At 45.1% G+C, this 18486-nt stretch overlaps 1 protein-coding gene across 2 annotated transcripts in view; it reads right to left on the reverse strand.

Annotated features, from left to right (window-relative positions):
* Window positions 1-1830: 1830 nt before the first annotated feature.
* The window catches only part of XPR1 (xenotropic and polytropic retrovirus receptor 1), a 171362-nt gene continuing 154706 nt past the window's right edge, over window positions 1831-18486 (reverse strand). For both annotated transcript variants that reach the window (XM_075936816.1, XM_075936817.1), the window contains exons 12-15: window positions 17287-17453; window positions 15008-15147; window positions 11206-11427; window positions 1831-8344 (exon numbers count right to left, since the gene is read on the reverse strand). In XM_075936816.1, coding sequence (XP_075792931.1) covers window positions 8284-8344; window positions 11206-11427; window positions 15008-15147; window positions 17287-17453 — 590 coding nt within the window. In that variant the 3' untranslated portion in view covers window positions 1831-8283. The remainder of the gene's footprint in view (window positions 8345-11205; window positions 11428-15007; window positions 15148-17286; window positions 17454-18486) is intronic.

Here is an 18486-nt window from a genome sequence, read left to right on the forward strand (position 1 = left end):
TTTTTTTATTGTCAAGTAACTAAGCCGCTGGAGTCCCATACGTTTCCTGCTTGTTTTCCCTATCCTTCCCTTGCCTCAGGCTAGTTCTATCTTTAATATTGTCTTTGAGAAACAGACAGTTCTCCTGAATGCCTTTTGCCCTTACATTATCTTCCCACGTGACCTTACCGATCTGTTTTTTGAGTGTGTTAAAGTCTGGTTTTTGGAAGTCTGCAGCAGAGCCTTACTGTGACATTGCCCGTTTTCTCGCTCATCACCTGTCACCCTCGAGAAAACCCTCCTTAACTAGGCTGACGAGTCAGCGTGCGAAGATGCTCTTCCCCCTTACCAGTGAGTATCTACTTTTTTGTTGCTACCACATCCCCTGCCTCAGTTTATTCTCCACACCAGAATTTGTCTGTCTGTCCCAAAGATTCACACAGTTAGGTCCCCAGGCCATGTCACAGTTCTCCCTCCTTCCTTGATACCAAAACTCCAAACAAAAGTCCCCAACAATGTTCTTCAGCTTGGAAGGTAAGCTGAAGCCGAAAAGAACCCCAAGCAGAGCTGAAGTCACCATCCCTTCTGGCTTACCTTTAAGTGTCCCTGGCTCTGGGACAGACTTTTACTCCGAGGCGGCGCTGTCCCTCAAGTCCCTCTCACAGTCTCAGCTCCTCTAGGCTACCTTTCCATCTTCTCTGCCATGGGACAACACTGATTCCCAAGGCTACATCTCTGGAGTCTTTTCAGACCCTACTGCAGGGTCTTCTGCAAAAGCCTAACTTGTTCCCTGAGGTTCCTCTTCCAAACTGAGTTTCTCAGTCCTTTAAAGAGGCTAACTGAACAAGCTGGCTAGCCACAGATCTCCTGGCCCTTAAAGTGACTAACTCACATCCATTTTCTGGTCATTTTGCTGTTTTTCCATGTCTCTCTCACTGGGGACTTTGCACTCTGATGATTATTCAAGAATCCACTGTTTCCACACACACATCACCTAATGGGCTCTGGATGAGCATCAAGCAAGCTGGTATTGTAGCGTTGTTACAGTCTATCCTTAAGAGATACAAAAAGCATTGTCACTAACTGGACCATTAACACAGATTGCACATACTTTAATGTCTGTTGGAAAATACAAGAGGTTCAACTGGGTGCCCTTCTCCAGAACAGCAGAACCACTCTGATACATAGTTCTCTAAGAATCCAAGCAGTGGCAGTCTGCCAAAGGTTCTGCAGAGAAGGTACCGTGTCTGTAGGGTCTGTGTACAGTCATCGACAAGTAGACAGAACACCTGCATAAAGTTAATTCATTGTTCAAGAAGCACTTTTTACGTAACACCAGGGGAGAGCCAGGCACTTCTTCAGTAGGAACTGACCTGTTCCAGAAAATGGTTGTCAGTGATAGCTCTCCTTGAAATCATTCAGAAAACTGCTTAACTGTAGCTGGTTTCCAGGGTAGAGGCTTTCAGAAGCATTAGGGAAAGCGTTCATGAGCCTGGCAGATCAAGCTCTAGTGTTTTGGTGTAAAGCTGAAATTAAACTAACCCTTTATATCCACACGACTTGGGATGCCTTTTCCCCTCCATGCCTGGGTGGTCTTTCACACTCACAATGGTTGTAGCCACAGGCCTTCTAACGTGTGGGACCTTTCAGATAGCTAAGTGATCTTAATTGAATATTTTCAAATATTTCTAGCCCTTTCTGTGGCATTCAAAATATATGACTCACTGGAGTTGTAAATAGCTATTCACAATCCATACATACAGCTACCCAGGACCAACCTTTGCAACCTGCAAATCTTAAGTGTCAGACTTCCTTTTGTCTGTAACAGGACTCCAATAAATAACCTAACCATCTTTCTCAGAAACCCACCCCTCTCATAATCTGGCTTATAAATCTACAGGCGAGTTAAGCAGGTGAAGGCAGTGTTGATGTTCAGAAATGAAAAGGTATCACCCAGAGAGGAAACAGACAGACACACACTACACACCAGTGACAAAGGAGCCATCCAATCATTGGAAAACAAAGAGCTTGTAATAATGAAAAAAAGGACAGATTTAGTAACCAATCACTTTTTTCCTTTTAAAAACACATAACCACAGTTAACTTTGTTTTATACAACCACCTAGAAACTATGAAACAGTACCACATTGTGCATTTTTTTTTTAAAACCTACTTATCAAGAAGGGTATTCCACACTTAAAAAATGTTATATCCATTTAGGAAGGAAAAAGTAGACAGCTAATAGCTCAGTCACAGATACATCATGAGTCCAAGCAAGCGGCAATTCTTTGTCCTCACCTTTTCCACTTAGCCAAAAGAAGAGTGGAGAAGGGGATAGCAAAAGAGAAAGGAGGAAAGAAAGAAAGCACCCACAGAGGACTAATCACATTCCATAGTTACTTTTGACATCTACAGCTCAGGGCTTCATAGAATAATCATCATTTAGACCAACACAGCAGGGGAGAGGAGTGTACAGAAAAATGGCAGTGAGGCAAGGGAAAATTTCTGAAGCAGCAAATACATTTCTATCCCGGGTCCCTTCCAAATACTGTTTGTTTGCAAGAAGGATCCACAGGATAGTAAGGAAGTTGACAGTCACAAACCGTTACAGGCGGAGGAGATTCACTCTACGGAAGGGCTCGTACAATTTGTTTTAAGAACTCTGAAAGAATTATATTTTACGACCTTATTCTAATCCCAGGATTCCCAATTCCTGTCCCCTGTCCTCTAACACACTGATGCTGCTGTGAAATGTACATAGGACAGAGCAACCTCACACTTGTCTGGGCAGCAGGGATGAGGCAATCGGTCCCAGGAGCTACCCAATATTAAAGGCCACTTTCCCCCTGAAAAGTCCACATTTCCTTCGTCACGCTGGTGATTTTCCCATTAATTTGGGGTGGGGACTGCGATCCCACGGATAAACGAGGGCAGCAGTTTGATTAAGTACTGGGTTAAATCCACGTTGTGGCAGAGCTACCTTTTGCCCCAAAGCACATTAAGAGTAATGTTGGGGACGCAAGTCACACAGGAGTCATGATGTTAAGAGACAGGATTTGCTTGACAGTTGAGTGAGTACACCTAAAGTTGGTATAACGAACCTCCACCCCAAGGGGACCCAAGCCCCTCTTCTCTAGTAAGCAAAATAAACCAACAGTCTTCCAGAAATAACGTGCAAGGCAAAGCACCTTCCTCCCCTTTGGCTTTGGAACTGCTGAAAGAGCTAAGGGGGGGTGGGCAGGCAAGGTAAGCACCTTGGTGCAGATACTCAATCTGCTTCCTAGCCGAGGCCGTCTTGCGCTCAGAAGAGCTCATGTCAGCTAAACGCTTCATTGCTAACTCACCAAAACGGGCGTGATATTTTTAAACTTGGCTGCCTAAAATTAGGTGCTTCTATAGTCACCTGGTTTGCAGAAATGATGAGCTGCCCGCAGGGCACGTTCAGCACCTTGGAAAAACAGGCCATGTTTGCTCAAGTTTGAAAACGTGGCCCTGAGCCCCTTCACTCCTTGAGGATTCATGGTAAAAATACCCCAAGATCGGACACAGGAGCAATTAGTGCAGCAGCCCAAAAGAGTGAATCCTCCCCCCTTCCTCCAGCAGCTACACTGCTGTGGGGATGTGCGATCCTAGACACAGAAGCCTCATATGGGCAACACAGAAAACTATACAGCCAAGTGCATTCTTCCCCTCCCCTTGCCCAGAGGCCAAGCCTGAAGGATACATTTCTTGTGCAAGGAGTCATCCGTTATGAGACAAGGCATCAGTTAAGAGACATACGGGGCAAGGAGAAGGAAAACGACAATTTGTTCATTTTGGCCTGTGGGAAGCAGCGGATAAAAGCACCTGGCAGAATGAGAGCAGCCAACAGGAGGGAAGCAAGAGCAGCTTCCTTTTTTCAGAGGATGGCGCTCACTGCACCACTCTGGGGATATCTTCCTGCAGTGTTCTGCTGAACGCTCCTGCACCTCTGCCTCTGCACTGATCTTCATGACAGCACCCAGCTGAGACAGTGGGGTTGGGGAGGGCACAGAGCAAGCAAATTTGCCTCCCAAATGTATCTGGATTCCAGAAGTATGAATACATTGAGATATTCAGGATCCAGCCATAAGAAAGCAGGAAGATATAAAGGTAGCAGTGAATGAGCCTGACAGGAACTCTTCTCTCCCAGAATTTCTGCCCCTCTTCACTAAGCTTTGCTCTGTGAAGCCCTATGCAGAGAATCCAATGCTTTTTATTTCCCAGTTGCCTCTCTCCTCTTGGATGAAATTCATCTGTGGAACAGAGCAAAGGGAGTGCGGCCTTCCCCTCAGCAAAGCATAGAAAACGAGCTAGGACTCGTGAGGAGCGCATGCCAGTGATCGAAATCTCACTTTCATGCCGCAGTTAAAAGCTGGAGGAAAGACGGAGAGAACTGGAGATGCGTGTGGACTCACGATGGTGAATATCTCAAGCCTGGGAAGAGATCTGCCTGATCCACACCGCTTGACAATCCCCATGGAACTTCAGCTGTCTGGCAGGGATTGAGACCCCTTTAAACAGGGAATGAATGTGGCCAACTTGACTTTCTGAACTTTGGGAGGGAGGGTGGGGAAACGGGGAATCTCCCTTAAAAAAAAAAAAATCTACTGGTGAGTGATACCCCTTCTGTGATATTTGCAAAGGTCATTCACGAATGCCGACCATCAGAGGGGAAGATGTCTTTCGCTCCCGTAAGAGAGGTGGTTCTATTTCTTTCGCCAGCTGTCCTGCTCGATTAGATGTCATTTAACTGGCCATATATTACTGTATATTCAGAGATGGAACCAGAGAGGTTTTTAGAACTAACTCCTGAGAGGAACTATATTCCAAATGGCTCAGAAATCTCCATGTAGTCATGGACTACAAGCTCTTGCGGCACCAGGGAGTACAGGGATTCTGGAAACTGTGCTCTTTTGGACCATGATGCCAGGAACTCAGGCATCCTGACCTAGGCATATAGACACCTCCATTTCACACGTGGGCTTCGCTGTCAAACAAGATGCATTTTTACATCAAGTTAGAGAACATCAATTAGTTCTCTCACTGTAAACCACCCTCCCAACTTTTTTGGCAGTAAAACAGCCAGAAACAGAGGGCTTTTCTGCAGGGTGGGAAGAGAAAGATGGTGGGAGTAACACAGAACAGAATTTGGGAGTGCTTTCAGTTCCTCCAGAATTTTGATACCGTAGGGAAAAAAAAACCGACCCAGACCTCAGTTCTTATTGACTTGATCGCTTAAGAGGTGAGCCAATCAGCACATGCAGGACCACTCACATCAGGAGCAGACTAAATAAAACATGTTCCATTCTCCTAAGCTCAGAAACTCATGATGTTTCACCTGCCTCTATTTGTTGAGTGCTGCTTTAAGCTCTTTACGTACCAAGTTAGAAAATATTTTCCGATGCCGTAATTGCAATGATACTTTCCCTTTGATAAGGGAGAGCTATCAGTAAGCCCCCACCCTCTTTTTTAAAAGCAACACTTCCTTAAGACACTTAATTAGTTCAGCTTGCGCCCCTTGGTTTAGCTGCTACTCCTTTCAAATTGCCTGCTGGCATATATAGCATCACTATCTGCTGACCGTTTTTGTTGCCGATAATCTGTTAGCCAGAGCGTCCTAGTGACCTCCCAGGAGAATGAGCTCTCTGTTCCGAGTGGCCTCGAACATTATGAACACAGCAAAAACCACTGAAATGCCAAACAGTGGGCTGAAATACTTAGAGGGCTTTCCATCTCAAACTCCATGACCCTGCCGGACAAGTGCATCTGACTTTGTCTGAACAAGAAACACAAGTGAGTCAAGATCAGGGGAACCATACTCCTGGGTACCAAAAGATTCAACAACAGAATCGTGTGTTAGTCTGTATTGTCCAGAGTCCTCTCACCGGTGTGGGCTGGCGCTGAAATACCAGCTGGGCCTCGGTTGCGGTGGAGAAAGAAAAATACACAAATCACCTATACCACCGTCATCACGCTATCACCTTCAGGAGATCAGTGATAATTCTGAGGCCTTTCCTGGCGGGTCACCAAAGTTTCCTGGTAAGTTCTGGGTGCAACATGAGAATGCTAGTAACTGAAAACACTCACTGTGTCAAGAGACGACAGTTCACTATCACCAACCTATGGTAAGTTATTTTGCCCTATTTAAACTAAAAGAATACAATAAAATTTCCTTCTTTCATTCCTCTGGGCCAGAGGCACAATAGGCAAAGTTAGAAAAAACAGTGCACCAGCCATATGTAATAAGCCATATGATTGGCTACAGAAAGAAAAATAATTTAACAGCAGCCAAGCAGAGATTCCTAGCATCTGACAGCTAGAAATGTAAATACAAAAGTCAAAACTGGTTTCTACATAGTCAAGGGTGTTCATCTGCCACTTGGCATCCGAATAGTATCTGTATGTGGCTGGCTACTGGCATGGCCAACGAACGAGGAGCTATTCAGGATACATGGAAGAGTGGTTAAAAACAAGGGCACAGAGCAGCAGAAGCAGCGACTGTGTCCCCTCCGAAAAGGGTGCAGTCTTCATCAGTCCTTACTGTAAAGTCAACCCTTGGGTTAAGGGCAGGATTAAAGGGAACTGAAGCAGCTTTCCCCAGCTCCTGGTGTTAACCATACATGCAATAGAGCAAGACAAATAAGATTTTATTAGTATTCAACACTGGCGTTTTCTGCACATAGTGGTGCAGGGCGCGGCCCTCTCAAACACTTATACTGCTCTCTTCTAAGTGGGTGGGTGGGTGGGTGTGTGTGTGTGTGTGTGTGTGCGCGCGCGTCAAAATATGCAAAGCTTATCAAGGTGGCCTCACCATTTCTACTGAAATTGATAAGCAGGAGACTGACTTTAAACCCTAGTCTGCTGAGTAGGATCACGTGCCTTAGCGAAAGGCTGACCTACCGCTCAACTGTTGACAGACGAGACTGGGGACAAGGCATAAGGGATGAGCAAGGAACAAAGCAACCTGGCGGTGTGCCTGGGCAGTGACTGGCAGAGAGCGCTTTGCCAAAGCCTAGGAAGATGTATAAAATAAAATGTCATTAAAGTCTAATTCAATCCCAACTTCTTTACTCTATGGAGAACACACAACAGCCTCCCTGCCCAACAGCCAATAGGGCTGGAGGTGCCAATTCTTTGAAACTTAGACACCTATGAACCAAAACATGTAACAAATCCCGTTCCCATACATGGGAAAGATCATGTCCTCATCTCATCCGCTTGTATTTTTGCTGTATTTAGCTGAAATGGAACAATGGAAAAGATCCCTATTTAGGCTCTAGCCTTACCTCAGGAAGATTAAGGCTTAAAAAAAACCCAGTTCTTAACCTAAAACCTAAGGTTTTTTTTGGCCAAGATGTTTGTGGCAAGCTTTATTACAACTCTCCTTTAAAAAATTTCTCAGAATCATTTGCAGTCATGACAAGAGGAGCATGAACTGGTATGTGAAACATGCTCAGGTCTTCTCAAGCAGCAGCAGCAACTAAAACCAGAAAGAAAAACTTTGGTTTAAAAATAAAACTAAACTGAAGAGACAAAAGGTCCAACTGGTGCAAATTATCTCATGGAAGAGGTATTTGCAGGGTACAACTCTCACAAGAGATCCAGATCTACACCCCCCTGCCTTGTTTTACCGTTATCGCCTTCATTGCACAGGACTCAACAAATCATTCTCGGATGGTTGTTAAGTTTCATAAATAATGTGAAAACTGTATGCAACAAATACATCATATTTCCAAAGAAATGGTAAGAAAAGTTACATCAAATTAAAAGTAGCTTCGTGAATGAAGGTACTGCTCTAAGTGCACTTTCCCTGCAAGTGCAGCCAGTGCCTCAGCGCTGGATATGAAGGAAAGAAAAAAAACAACCAAATTTAAAAATCCAAGTCCGGTTTCAACCAGTCGAAACCGGGCCAAGCAGAAGTCGAGTGTATGCTCGGTGCTGTCCCATCATGGAGTCCCTATAATGCTTGTTCTTCATCGAGATAGGGTTTTGTGTCTTTGTTGTGATTGTAAACAATCCTTAGATACTTCTTTCCTTAACTGTCCTCTGATTGGCAAAACGAAGTAAATATTTATTTAAAAAGTAGAAAATCAAAATTAAACCAGAAGAAAAGAAACACAGTGAGCTTGTTGGAGTCCATAGGATCCGGTCCGGAAGAGCTCGGAAAATGTGTTCAGTGTTTTCTCCTGTTTTCAGCTGGAACTGTACCAGAAGTTGGATTGGTTGGGAAAAGGGTAGTAGAGCAAGAAAACAAGGGATGTGGAACTAGACTCTGTGGACGTTTCATGTGTTTGCTTCATCATCTGTGTCCTCTATCAATATCTTAGTGTCACGAGCCTTGGACCTGGGGGGAAAAAAACAAGCAAACAAAAATACTCACTGAGGGGAAGGAAGACATATTACTATCATGTACGGACAAGGTAAATATACTATCTCAAACATATTTCCTAAACTGGTAACGTCTCAGGCAGCAGTTTATTATAGATATGTGGTAATTCATCCTCTCCCTACCCACGCTGCTCAGATGGTAAGATCACCACATACACACACAGAGGGATGAGTTTCAGAGGGGTAGCCGTGTTAGTCTGTAATGGAAAAAACTTTAAAAACAACAAATAGTCCTGCAGCTCTCTAGAGACTAATAAAAAATGTAGATGGTATCATAAGCTTTCATGGGCACAACCCACTTCTTTAGGTGAGTGGATGACTGATACCTTTCTGCCCCATATGCTCGTTTTTTCTGCTATGGCTAAATTCTGCACATTAACAGTGCCCCCTACTGACAAATTACTGCAATACAGCAAATAAGGCTACGTCTAGACTACAAGCCTCTGTCAAAAGAGACTTTTTCGAAAGAGAGCGTCTAGACTGCAACCACTTATTTAGAAAAAGCAAGCTGCTTTTTCGAAAGACAGCACACCCAGGCAGTCTGGATGCTCTCTTTTGAAAAAGCCCTGTTTGCATTCAAGAACGCCTTTTTTTGAAAAAGCACTTTCAAAAAAAGGTGTTATTCCTCTAAAATGAGGTTTACCACAGTCAAAAAAAGCCGTGTTCTTTCGATGTAATTTCGAAAGAACATGGTGGTAGTCTAGACAAAAAAAACCTGTAGTCTAGACATACCCTCAGACACACAAAATGTAAACCAGTGGCGGGCAACCTGCAGCCCATCAGGGTTCTGTGTGTGGCCCATGAGACATTCTGTTCACCACAGCTCATGCGCAGAGTTGCCAGATTAAGCTGGTCTGTATAGGGCATTACTAATGTGACACTCACGTAAAGCAATGACTCGTGAAGTGAAGTGCATGCTGATTGCACACAATGTTGATTGCAAGAGCCATGCACTCCCTCTGCATTCAGTAAAAGCACTATTATGGTTCAACTGGTACACCTAAAGCTAGGACCACCAAACCTGGAATGCAGTTTCCTCTTCTCCTAATTTAAAGCAAGATCAGGGGTTAGTTCTGTGAGGAAAATGGAAAGTGCCAGGAATGGGACGATCTTCCAGAACATGGAAAGGGAGGGGGAAGAGAGAAGGGATGCAATACTCGCTGTCTCCATCGGAAACAGCAAGTCTGCAGGGGAGAGCTATACTGCAGAGTGACCAGTGTGGACACCCATACCACCAAGAGTGTGACCAGTAGGACTGGGGCTCGCCATCTTGACTGCCGTGAGACTGGCTAAGTGGGGTCCACTGGCTTGGGAGACAGCCCCTGCCAGCCCTCCTTCCCCCCTCCCCTCCTGCCCCAGGAGGGGGGAGGGGAAAGGCCCAGTGCACCCCTATCTAGGAGAGACCCTGGGGGGAGATAGAGAAAGTCAGGTGAAAGATAGCTACGTTATTCATCTGCATCTGTCCCGTTCATGACTGGAGATAATTAAGGCTTCTGGAGAATATGTTCAGGAAAGATGCAGAGAAATTGGAGAAGGTCCAGAGAAGAGCAGCAAAAATGATTAAAGGCCTAGAGAACATGAGCTATGAGAGAAGACTGAAAAAACTGGGCTTGTTTAGTTTAGAAAAGAGAAGACAGAGGGGACAGAATAGCTGTTTTCAAGCATCTAAAAGGGTGTCACAAGGAGGAGGGGGAAAATCGTTCTCCTTGGCCTCTGATGACAGAACAAGAAGCAATGGGCTTAAACTGCAGCAAGAGCGGTTTAGGTTGGACATTAGGAAAAACTTCCCAACTGTCAGGGTGGTTGAACACTGGAATAAATTGCCTAGGGAGGTTGTGGAATTTCCATCACTGGAGATATTTAATAGCAGTTTGGACAGACATCTATTAGGGATGATCTAGACAGCACTTGGTCCTTCCCTGAGGGCAGGGGACTGGACTTGATGATCTCTCGAGGTCCCTTCCAGTTCTAGTGTTCTAGGATTCTATCAAAGTACTACCAATGACCCTAAGATGTCTAATAGCTATTTTACAGCCCATAATTTTGTATATATAGCTGGGCTTATATTTGCTATGTGCTTTAATTTGCATTTAACAGCTCTTAGCTGGAGTGCCTGGGAATGCTCTGAGGATCATTGAATAACCCTTAATTTCATGACAAGCCTTTTGTTGTCATAATCACACTGCCTCTGTTAATCAACATACTCCCTGCCCAGAAGTTGTTACCAGCACAGATCGCCTCATGTTCCACACTCAATCTGTGCATCTGGGTGCTGAGCACCCACTCTTAACCTCCTTCTCTCATGGGTGTTTGAGCCCCAGAGCACAGTCTGCACCTGTGACCTCTACACGAGGGATTCCATTCCTACAGGCAGTGTGTACGGACACTGAACACTGCACACAATTACATACATCGGGGAACCAATCCTGCCCTCAGAACTGTGGACACCTTCTACTGTGCATATTTCTTGTTCAAACTGTCAATGTGCTTCACACACAGGTAGCTTCTCTTCTGTGAGGCTTCACCTTGCTTCACAGCACGTCTGAGGGATAAACTATGCTTTAGATGCATCTCTCTCAACAGAACTCTGTACCTGACAAAAGTACACTTGGCCAGCCAATAGGAGTGAACAAAGAATGCTGCGTCAATGCTACACAGACTTTGCCTGAAAGGGTAATGCCAACGTATGTACTTACAGTTGGGTTCATCCTCTCTTTTAAAACTCCTGAGAGTTGTCGCTCCAACATGGCATTTCAAACTCTCATTAACAATAAATAAATCCCTTCAAATGTTGTCGTGCAAGAGAACAATACGTACTGCGAAGAAAGATTAGGTCGGCGCAGGGACACACTCTGGCTACGCTTCCACACCCTGTTCTTCTGGCGGTTTCGGACACCATCCTCCTGGTCCATCATCTGCTCTAGTAGTGTCTGATCATCAGCATTCATTGGTGCCACTGAGATGTCCCGGACAGCACGGAACTCACCACAGTTGTTCAGATGCTCGTTCTCCAAGCGGAAGAAATTCCACACAAACCGCCTTGAAGAGAGGGAAGGAGGAAAAAAAAAGTTACTTACTAGCTCGTAACTGTTGTTCTTCGAGATGTGTTGCTCAAGTCCATTCCACGTAGGTGGGTGTGTGCTGCGTGCAAGGATGGTTGGAAGGATTTTCCCTCAGCAATACTCGTCAGGCTGACAGGGAGCCCCCTGGAGTGGCACCAGCGTATGCACTCATATATACCCCTGCCGGCCCACCACCCCCTCGGGTTCTTCTTGCCAGAACAATCCAATGAAGAGGAGGCGGGTGGGTGGGATTGGGAATGGACATGAGCAACACATCTCAAAGAACAACAGTTATGAGATGGTAAGTAACCGTTGTTTCTTCGAGTGATTGTTCATGTCCATTCCATGTAAGTGACTCCCAAGCCAAACCCATGAAGGTGGGGTCGGAGACTACTTGGAAACGGACTGCAACACAGCTCTATCAACAGCTGCATCATCTCTGGCTGGCTGCGCTACGGCGTAATGATTTGCAAAAGTATTACTCCCTCCGGGGCACCTGGTGCTGGCCACTGTCGGCAGACAGGCTAATGGGCTAGACGGACCTTTAGTCTGACCCAGTACAGCCATTCTTATGTTCTTATCTAATGAGGACCAAGTGGCCACCCTGCAGGTATCTAGGATGGGGTCCTGTGCCACGAAGGTGGCAGACGAGGCCTGGGTCCTAGTGGAATGAGTCAATTTAGGAGCCGGTAAATGGGCCAACTCACAACAAGTCCTGATGCAAGATGTAATCCAGGAGAAAAGTTGGGCCAAAACTGGAAGACCCTTCATTCTGTCAACTATCGAAAAACAGCTGGGGGGGAGGGACTTATGGAAAGGTTTTTCCATATCCAAATAAAAAGCCAAGGCCCATCTAACATCTAAAATGTGTAGAGCCTGCTCTGTTGCAGGCTTGTGAGGTTTGAGGTAAACCATGGGCAAAAATATGTCCTGACTGACAAGAAACTGGAACACTACCTTGGGCAAAAAGGCAGGGTGTGGGCAAAGCCTTACTTTATCCTTAAAGAAAACAGTGTAAGGGGGATTCAAGGTTAAAGCTCGGACACCTGGCTAGTGGAAGTAATAGCCACCAGGAAGGTGACCTTCCAGGAAAGATGCAAGCATGCCCATGCTGCCATTGGCTTAAAGGGAGGAGCCATCAGCTTTGTAAGCACCAGGTTAAGGTCCCACAGTGGGAAGGGTGGATACACGTGTGGGTATAACCTATCCAGCCCTTCAAAAATTGATGCCATTAGCCCCAGTGCTGCTGCTGTGGAGGCCACATTTGCTGTAAGGACTGCACGAGGTGCTGTGGTGCTGGAAGTGAGAACAGTGCCAGGAGCAGGAGCGAGAGACTGTGTCTCTGGAGAGCAGGGACATCATGTCTAAGCCCAGGGAGTAATCCGAGCATGACCACAATGGAGCCAACGATGGACCCGGTGGCCAGTGCTGGGAGGCATGCCAGATCATGGCTGCGAGCTTGCCCAAGCTCTGGGTAGACGGCAGAGACATGAAATGCCCTGGTGCTGTGGAAGATGCCGGTGTCACAGGCGCTCGGTGCCAGACCTTTGCCAGAGATTGTGGCCACTACTGGGGTACAGTGTGGACTAAGGTGCCAGCATTGCCAGTGCCAGAGTTGACACTGCCCTTTAGGCCTACAGCCCATATCTGGTGGGGCTGACACGTTGGTGCGGTTCTGTGCATAGAGGTCCCTCCAGTGTGCTGGTGCCGGCGGGGAGGCAGGGGAGGACATAAGTTCAATCAACTCGCTGGCTGTCTTAATGGTGTCTGGGATCGAAGGCCGGTTCATCTCAATCGAGACCTCATCTGGGCTGGGATCCCAGGCTGCGCTTGACTGGCACTGGGCCCTGGAGCTGCAGGCCTCGAGGCCTAGGTGGAAGCGTCAGCATGCCCTGACTGAGGGTGCACTCTGGATGCATGCCATGACAGAGAGCTGCTCCTATCTGATCTCCTCTTCTACTGCGGCCCCGGTGACAGAGCGGTGCTGGGCAGCCTATCGCCTTGGTACCGAGGCAACACCAGAAGGGCCTCCAAAGACGGTGTGCTGTGGGAGGTGGGCGCCGAGCTGGCAGCTGGTGCCGGGCAGATTGCAGACTGCATTAACCGAATCTTGAAGTGCGAGTCCCTCCCCCCCTCTGGGTATGAGGCTTAAAACTGTGTCAAATCTTGCAGTTTGCAGAAATGTGGGCCTTGCCCAGACACTTGAGACAAGTTGTGTGGGTCACCACAGGACATGGGCTTGAGGCAGTGCAAGCAGGGCTTGAACCCCTGGGGCTCAGGCACATTCCACGGAGAAAGGGGAAACACAACAGGCCAACCCCTAACCAACAAGAAGAATAAGACTAACATTAACTATAAAACTGGAAACTGAGAACTAAACTAACTATGGTGATACTGCTAAGTGCACTTGCAAAACAAGAGAGACGGTTCCAACAACCGACACTAGCGGTAAGAAGGAACTGAGGGGGTGGCGTGCCGGCAGAGGTATATACGCGTGCATATGCAGGTGCCACTCCAGGTGGCTCGCTGCCGGCCTGACTGGTATCACTGAAGAACAAACACTGAAGAACAAACCTTCCAACAATCCGAGCCCGCAGTGTGCACACAGCTACATGGAATGGACGTGATCCCTCACTCCAAGAAGGAGGGAATCATATAAAAATTAAATAGTGCTTTTTGGCAATGCAGTTCTGTAGATGCTACTGTGTACACTTCCCTGGGATTACACACAGTCCCTGAGGGCAAAGCCCTAAACACTGACAGGCTGCAGAAAGTAGGTGATTGGGAACGTGAATGACTACCAAGGAGTAGCCCGCTACATTACTTCACAGCAGTGGACTGATGGACTTCTCAAGGGAAGCAAATGGTTTTGGTGGAATCAGTCTAGTTTTAAAGGTGTAGGTTACCCCAGCATGGCCAGTGTCAAGCTAGCCCAAGTATTCCCAGTTAGGAGGAATAAATACAAATAAAATCTCTTTTACAATGAGATTCATAAGCAAGCTATTTTGCTCTTGACTCAAGCAGATGTATGATTCCTGATGTAACACAAAGATGCAGACAGCATTTATGTGCTGGAAGTGTCTGATCACAGTGAAATTAATTATTTAATTATTAATTAATTAATTATTTGCAAAAGCAGAAGAGATTTGGGAAAATTTATAAATTCCGCCTTGCGTGACATTTCAATAGTTTTTACCAGTGAAAATGCTTAAAATGTGAGCTTGCTAAATTCCTCCAATAAACTTGGTAGACCTTGACTCCTCGCAAATACAACACAGTGAGGAAGAATCCAGGTCTCAGGCCTGCCTATAGGTCAGACCTGTGTCTTTTTGGAAGTCTCTGAACCCCAGATGGGATTCCATAGCGCACTCTCAGCCAGCAGTTTGCTCAGACTTAGTTATTCTGAATCCTTGTGCTCTTTTACATTAGTTTGTGGCTTTTCAAACAGCTCCAGGCACCTGTGGAAAGCCAGTGACTTGCCCTACCTTTCTGGTGTGATTGTAATGCAAAAGGGGTAAACTAGAAGTTTGAAGCACTGGTTAGCTGAGCCACCTTACCGGAAAACCTCAAGGGGTGCAAAGACAGTAGAGATGATGTCCGCGGCATTAGGGAAGATTTGCATGGAGGTGAGGGAGATCTGGATGGTCCAGGCAAAGCGCAGGATTACATCCTCCACAATGGCACAATAGTAATAGGCCTGAGGAACAAAGAGTGAAATAGGACAGGTCAATTTACACATTCAATACAGAGCAAAGATACCTGCCAAAGGGCCAAGGAGAAGCAGAGCCAATCCCATCATTAGCTTTCACATTTATTGGGACTAATTCGTCAATACCATTGGTACAACCACTGATGGCTATGGCCTTCATGCAGAGAAAATGTAACATACAGCACCAAGTTTAACTTCTCTCTTCCATCTTCCTTCCCCAGAGAGAAGACTCTGGGATCCTAAAATACGGTTTTCTAGTAAGGGAGAGATCATCACCAGAGCTAGACACATGCCATCAGTATTTAAGTCTCCCAGTTATCTAAGATTTGTACTGATTTAACCAAATCTGTTTTGCAACTAATTTAATAATATTAGTACAGTCCCCTTATGTGGAAACATTTATCCACCACTTCCCAACCAATTTAAGCTAAATTAATCTATAGCATTCTTAAGCTGAAATAAGTGTCCACATAAATGTTTGCACTCGTTTTATTGTTTTACACTGGCTCTCTTTCTGCAGCTAATGCTTGCATACCAATTGTTCATTTGCCTATAAGAGCGCTTTTCACCAGGTTTTTAATTTTACTGTACTTTTTCTTGTTTTGTAGTTTTTGAAACAAAACTACCCAAACCACAGTGGAACAGAGGCATACTGAAAAAAGAGTCTTACAAATATAACAACTTAGAATTCCTAACATCAGGCTGCAGTAGCTGCGCAAGCACCTACAAAAGCAAGATTAAAAACCAGATTTTTGTGAGTAAGTTCACAAATTGTTCTGAACCATTTAAAAATATTCCTTAAAATATTTCAAGATGTTTTTTAAGACTCATTACATACAGGCCTTGATCCTCAGAATATTCAAGTACCAAATACAATTGCTGTATTCTACACATGGGATTACTTGCATAGCACTGCTAAGCATAGCTCTCCAGCTCCCGTGTGCTTGGCCCAGGCACACCTAAGTGGAAGATACATCTGTAACCACTCAAAGAAAAAGACTGATTACCTCTTTTCAAATCTCCTGCAGGGTTCAACATTCCCCCACCCCGATGGTTTTATTTTTTTAAATAATACCTGGAGTGGAAAATTAATGTTCTGAGTTAATAATGCCCTGCTGCTTCTACTGCACTTGCACCAACTGCACCCACACTGGGTTTGAAAGGATTCATAATAATAATAAAATGGATTTTATACATAGCTGCTAAAATAAAGGGAAGACCCATAATAACTCAAGTCAGTAAATTCTTAAGTAGGGATCTCCACTCCATCCGTGATTTGTCCCATCAGACCACAGTATTTGATGCTATCTGGTATGTTTTTAAAAAAAAAAAAACCCTCATCATTCAATGTGTCGAGTAGGGATGTGAATTGTTAACTGGGTAACCAGCAAGCATCACTCTTACTGGGTGATGCTTACCGGTTACAATTAACCGCCAGCCCGGCTGGGTTGGAGCAGCTCCCTGCCTGCCCACGGTGCAGCAGGCTCAGCCTGGCCAGAGCAGCCTTTCGCCCATGGCGCAGCGTGTCCAGCTGGTCTGGAGCAGCCCTGGCCTGGCCAGGTACCCCGCTCACCCCCATTTAAGTGGTTAACTGGTTAAATGTAATGTTTAACCGGTTAACAGAGTAAATGGGATTTTACATCCCTAGTGCTGAGGTCCACTGCTGAAGAGACACATGCGTAGCATAATGGAAAGGTATTAAGGACAGAGAAGATGCCTTAAAACTAAATTTGGTGGCTTTTCTGTGTTTAAAACAGACCTTTATTTTTATTTTAACACTCTTATCCAGTTAACATTTTTGCTTTAAAGAAAAGTGCTATAAGACCACCACAATCAAAGGAAAACACCATCTACTCATCACAAAACATTCAAGCACATAAACTCTGTGCTGGATATTATTTTCTGCCATCTGTATTTGTAAAATATAGTATATGCTTTTTACAGCTATCAATAATCTTAAAAAGGACAAGACTGTCTCTTTGGTAATGGATAGATCTTACAGTCTGAACTTCTGACATACTGCATCTAAGACACTACAAAGACTAGTCAGAACATGCCTTTAATGCAAAGGGTTTTGTTAAAACCTTGGCAGGCCCTCCTCCAAAAGACAAAAAACTGCATACTCACTTTCTGTGGGTAGACTATCTCTTCCCGGAGGAAGGTATTTTCACCAGCATTCTTGTCAAAGAGACCCCAGTCCATCTTCAGGTCCCAAATAAGGGTATAGCAGGAGCTGACGAAATAGAAGACAATCCACAAGTAGAAGAACACTTTGGTGTCACTGTGGTTTTGAGCTGCAAGAGAGAAACAACAGCATAAGTCTACATAATTGTAAACATTTCTTAAAGCACCACCAAAACTGACCACCAAAATCCAGATGACTGATGGTAACTCACCTTTTAACAAAGCTCCCTGTCCCACCAAGCTAAGTAAACTGTGAAAGCCTTATCCGAAATACTTTAACGTTAGTTTAAATTCCTCCTCCATCTCACTTCAATATGTTGGCTTCCCTTCTCCTATTTATTTTGAGTTTCACTATCCTCTAATCATAACTCTGGTCATCTGAAGAAGTGGGCTGTGCCCATGAAAGCTCATAACATCTATATGTTTTGTTGGTCTATGAAGTGCTACCAGACCATTTGCTTGCTGTTTTTTTTTTAATAGGTGTCTTGTTTGGGAATTGAGTTAGAGATGTTATTCTAATTCTGTCCAGAAGGTGGAAGCTGAGGGTCATATTTGAAGAACCAATGCTCACTCAAGATCCTTGTCTTAAATGACATTTGAGTCACATCAACAGATATAACTGTTCCTCCTTCACCTTTGCTTTGTCCTGCCAACTGAGTTTGGCAGCTCTTGTTCTTTGCCTCCAAGAGTTCTTGTCAAATACATCTTCCGAACTGACATCAACCTTCCTAATGTCCTTCAGCTTCTTGAACCACCTTTTCCGAAGTTTTCTTCATGGACTTAGTCCTATAACTATCAGCGCTTATGCTCTGGCTAACCACACCTGGTCATCTCACATAATGAAACCATCTCAGTCAATATCTCCTCAGGTTTCCTGTGATGGGAGCTACCTGCATCATGGAGCATACCATTGCCCCGTACAGCCTACCAATTCTTCTCTTGCACAACATCCACCTGAGCAGTCTCATTTTGGCAGTATGAAATAATAGCAGATTTCCCTTCCTCAGTGGCCAACATTCTGACCCACACATCACAGCTGGCGTAACTGTGAGCTAGTACACTTAGATTTTTAGTTTACTTGGCCTATTCTTGCTAGAGAAAATTCTTATCAACACCTTCCATTTACACCAAGAACTCATCACA

The sequence above is a fragment of the Pelodiscus sinensis genome, chromosome 9, assembly GCF_049634645.1.
Source record: "Pelodiscus sinensis isolate JC-2024 chromosome 9, ASM4963464v1, whole genome shotgun sequence".
NCBI classification, from domain to species: domain Eukaryota; kingdom Metazoa; phylum Chordata; order Testudines; family Trionychidae; genus Pelodiscus; species Pelodiscus sinensis.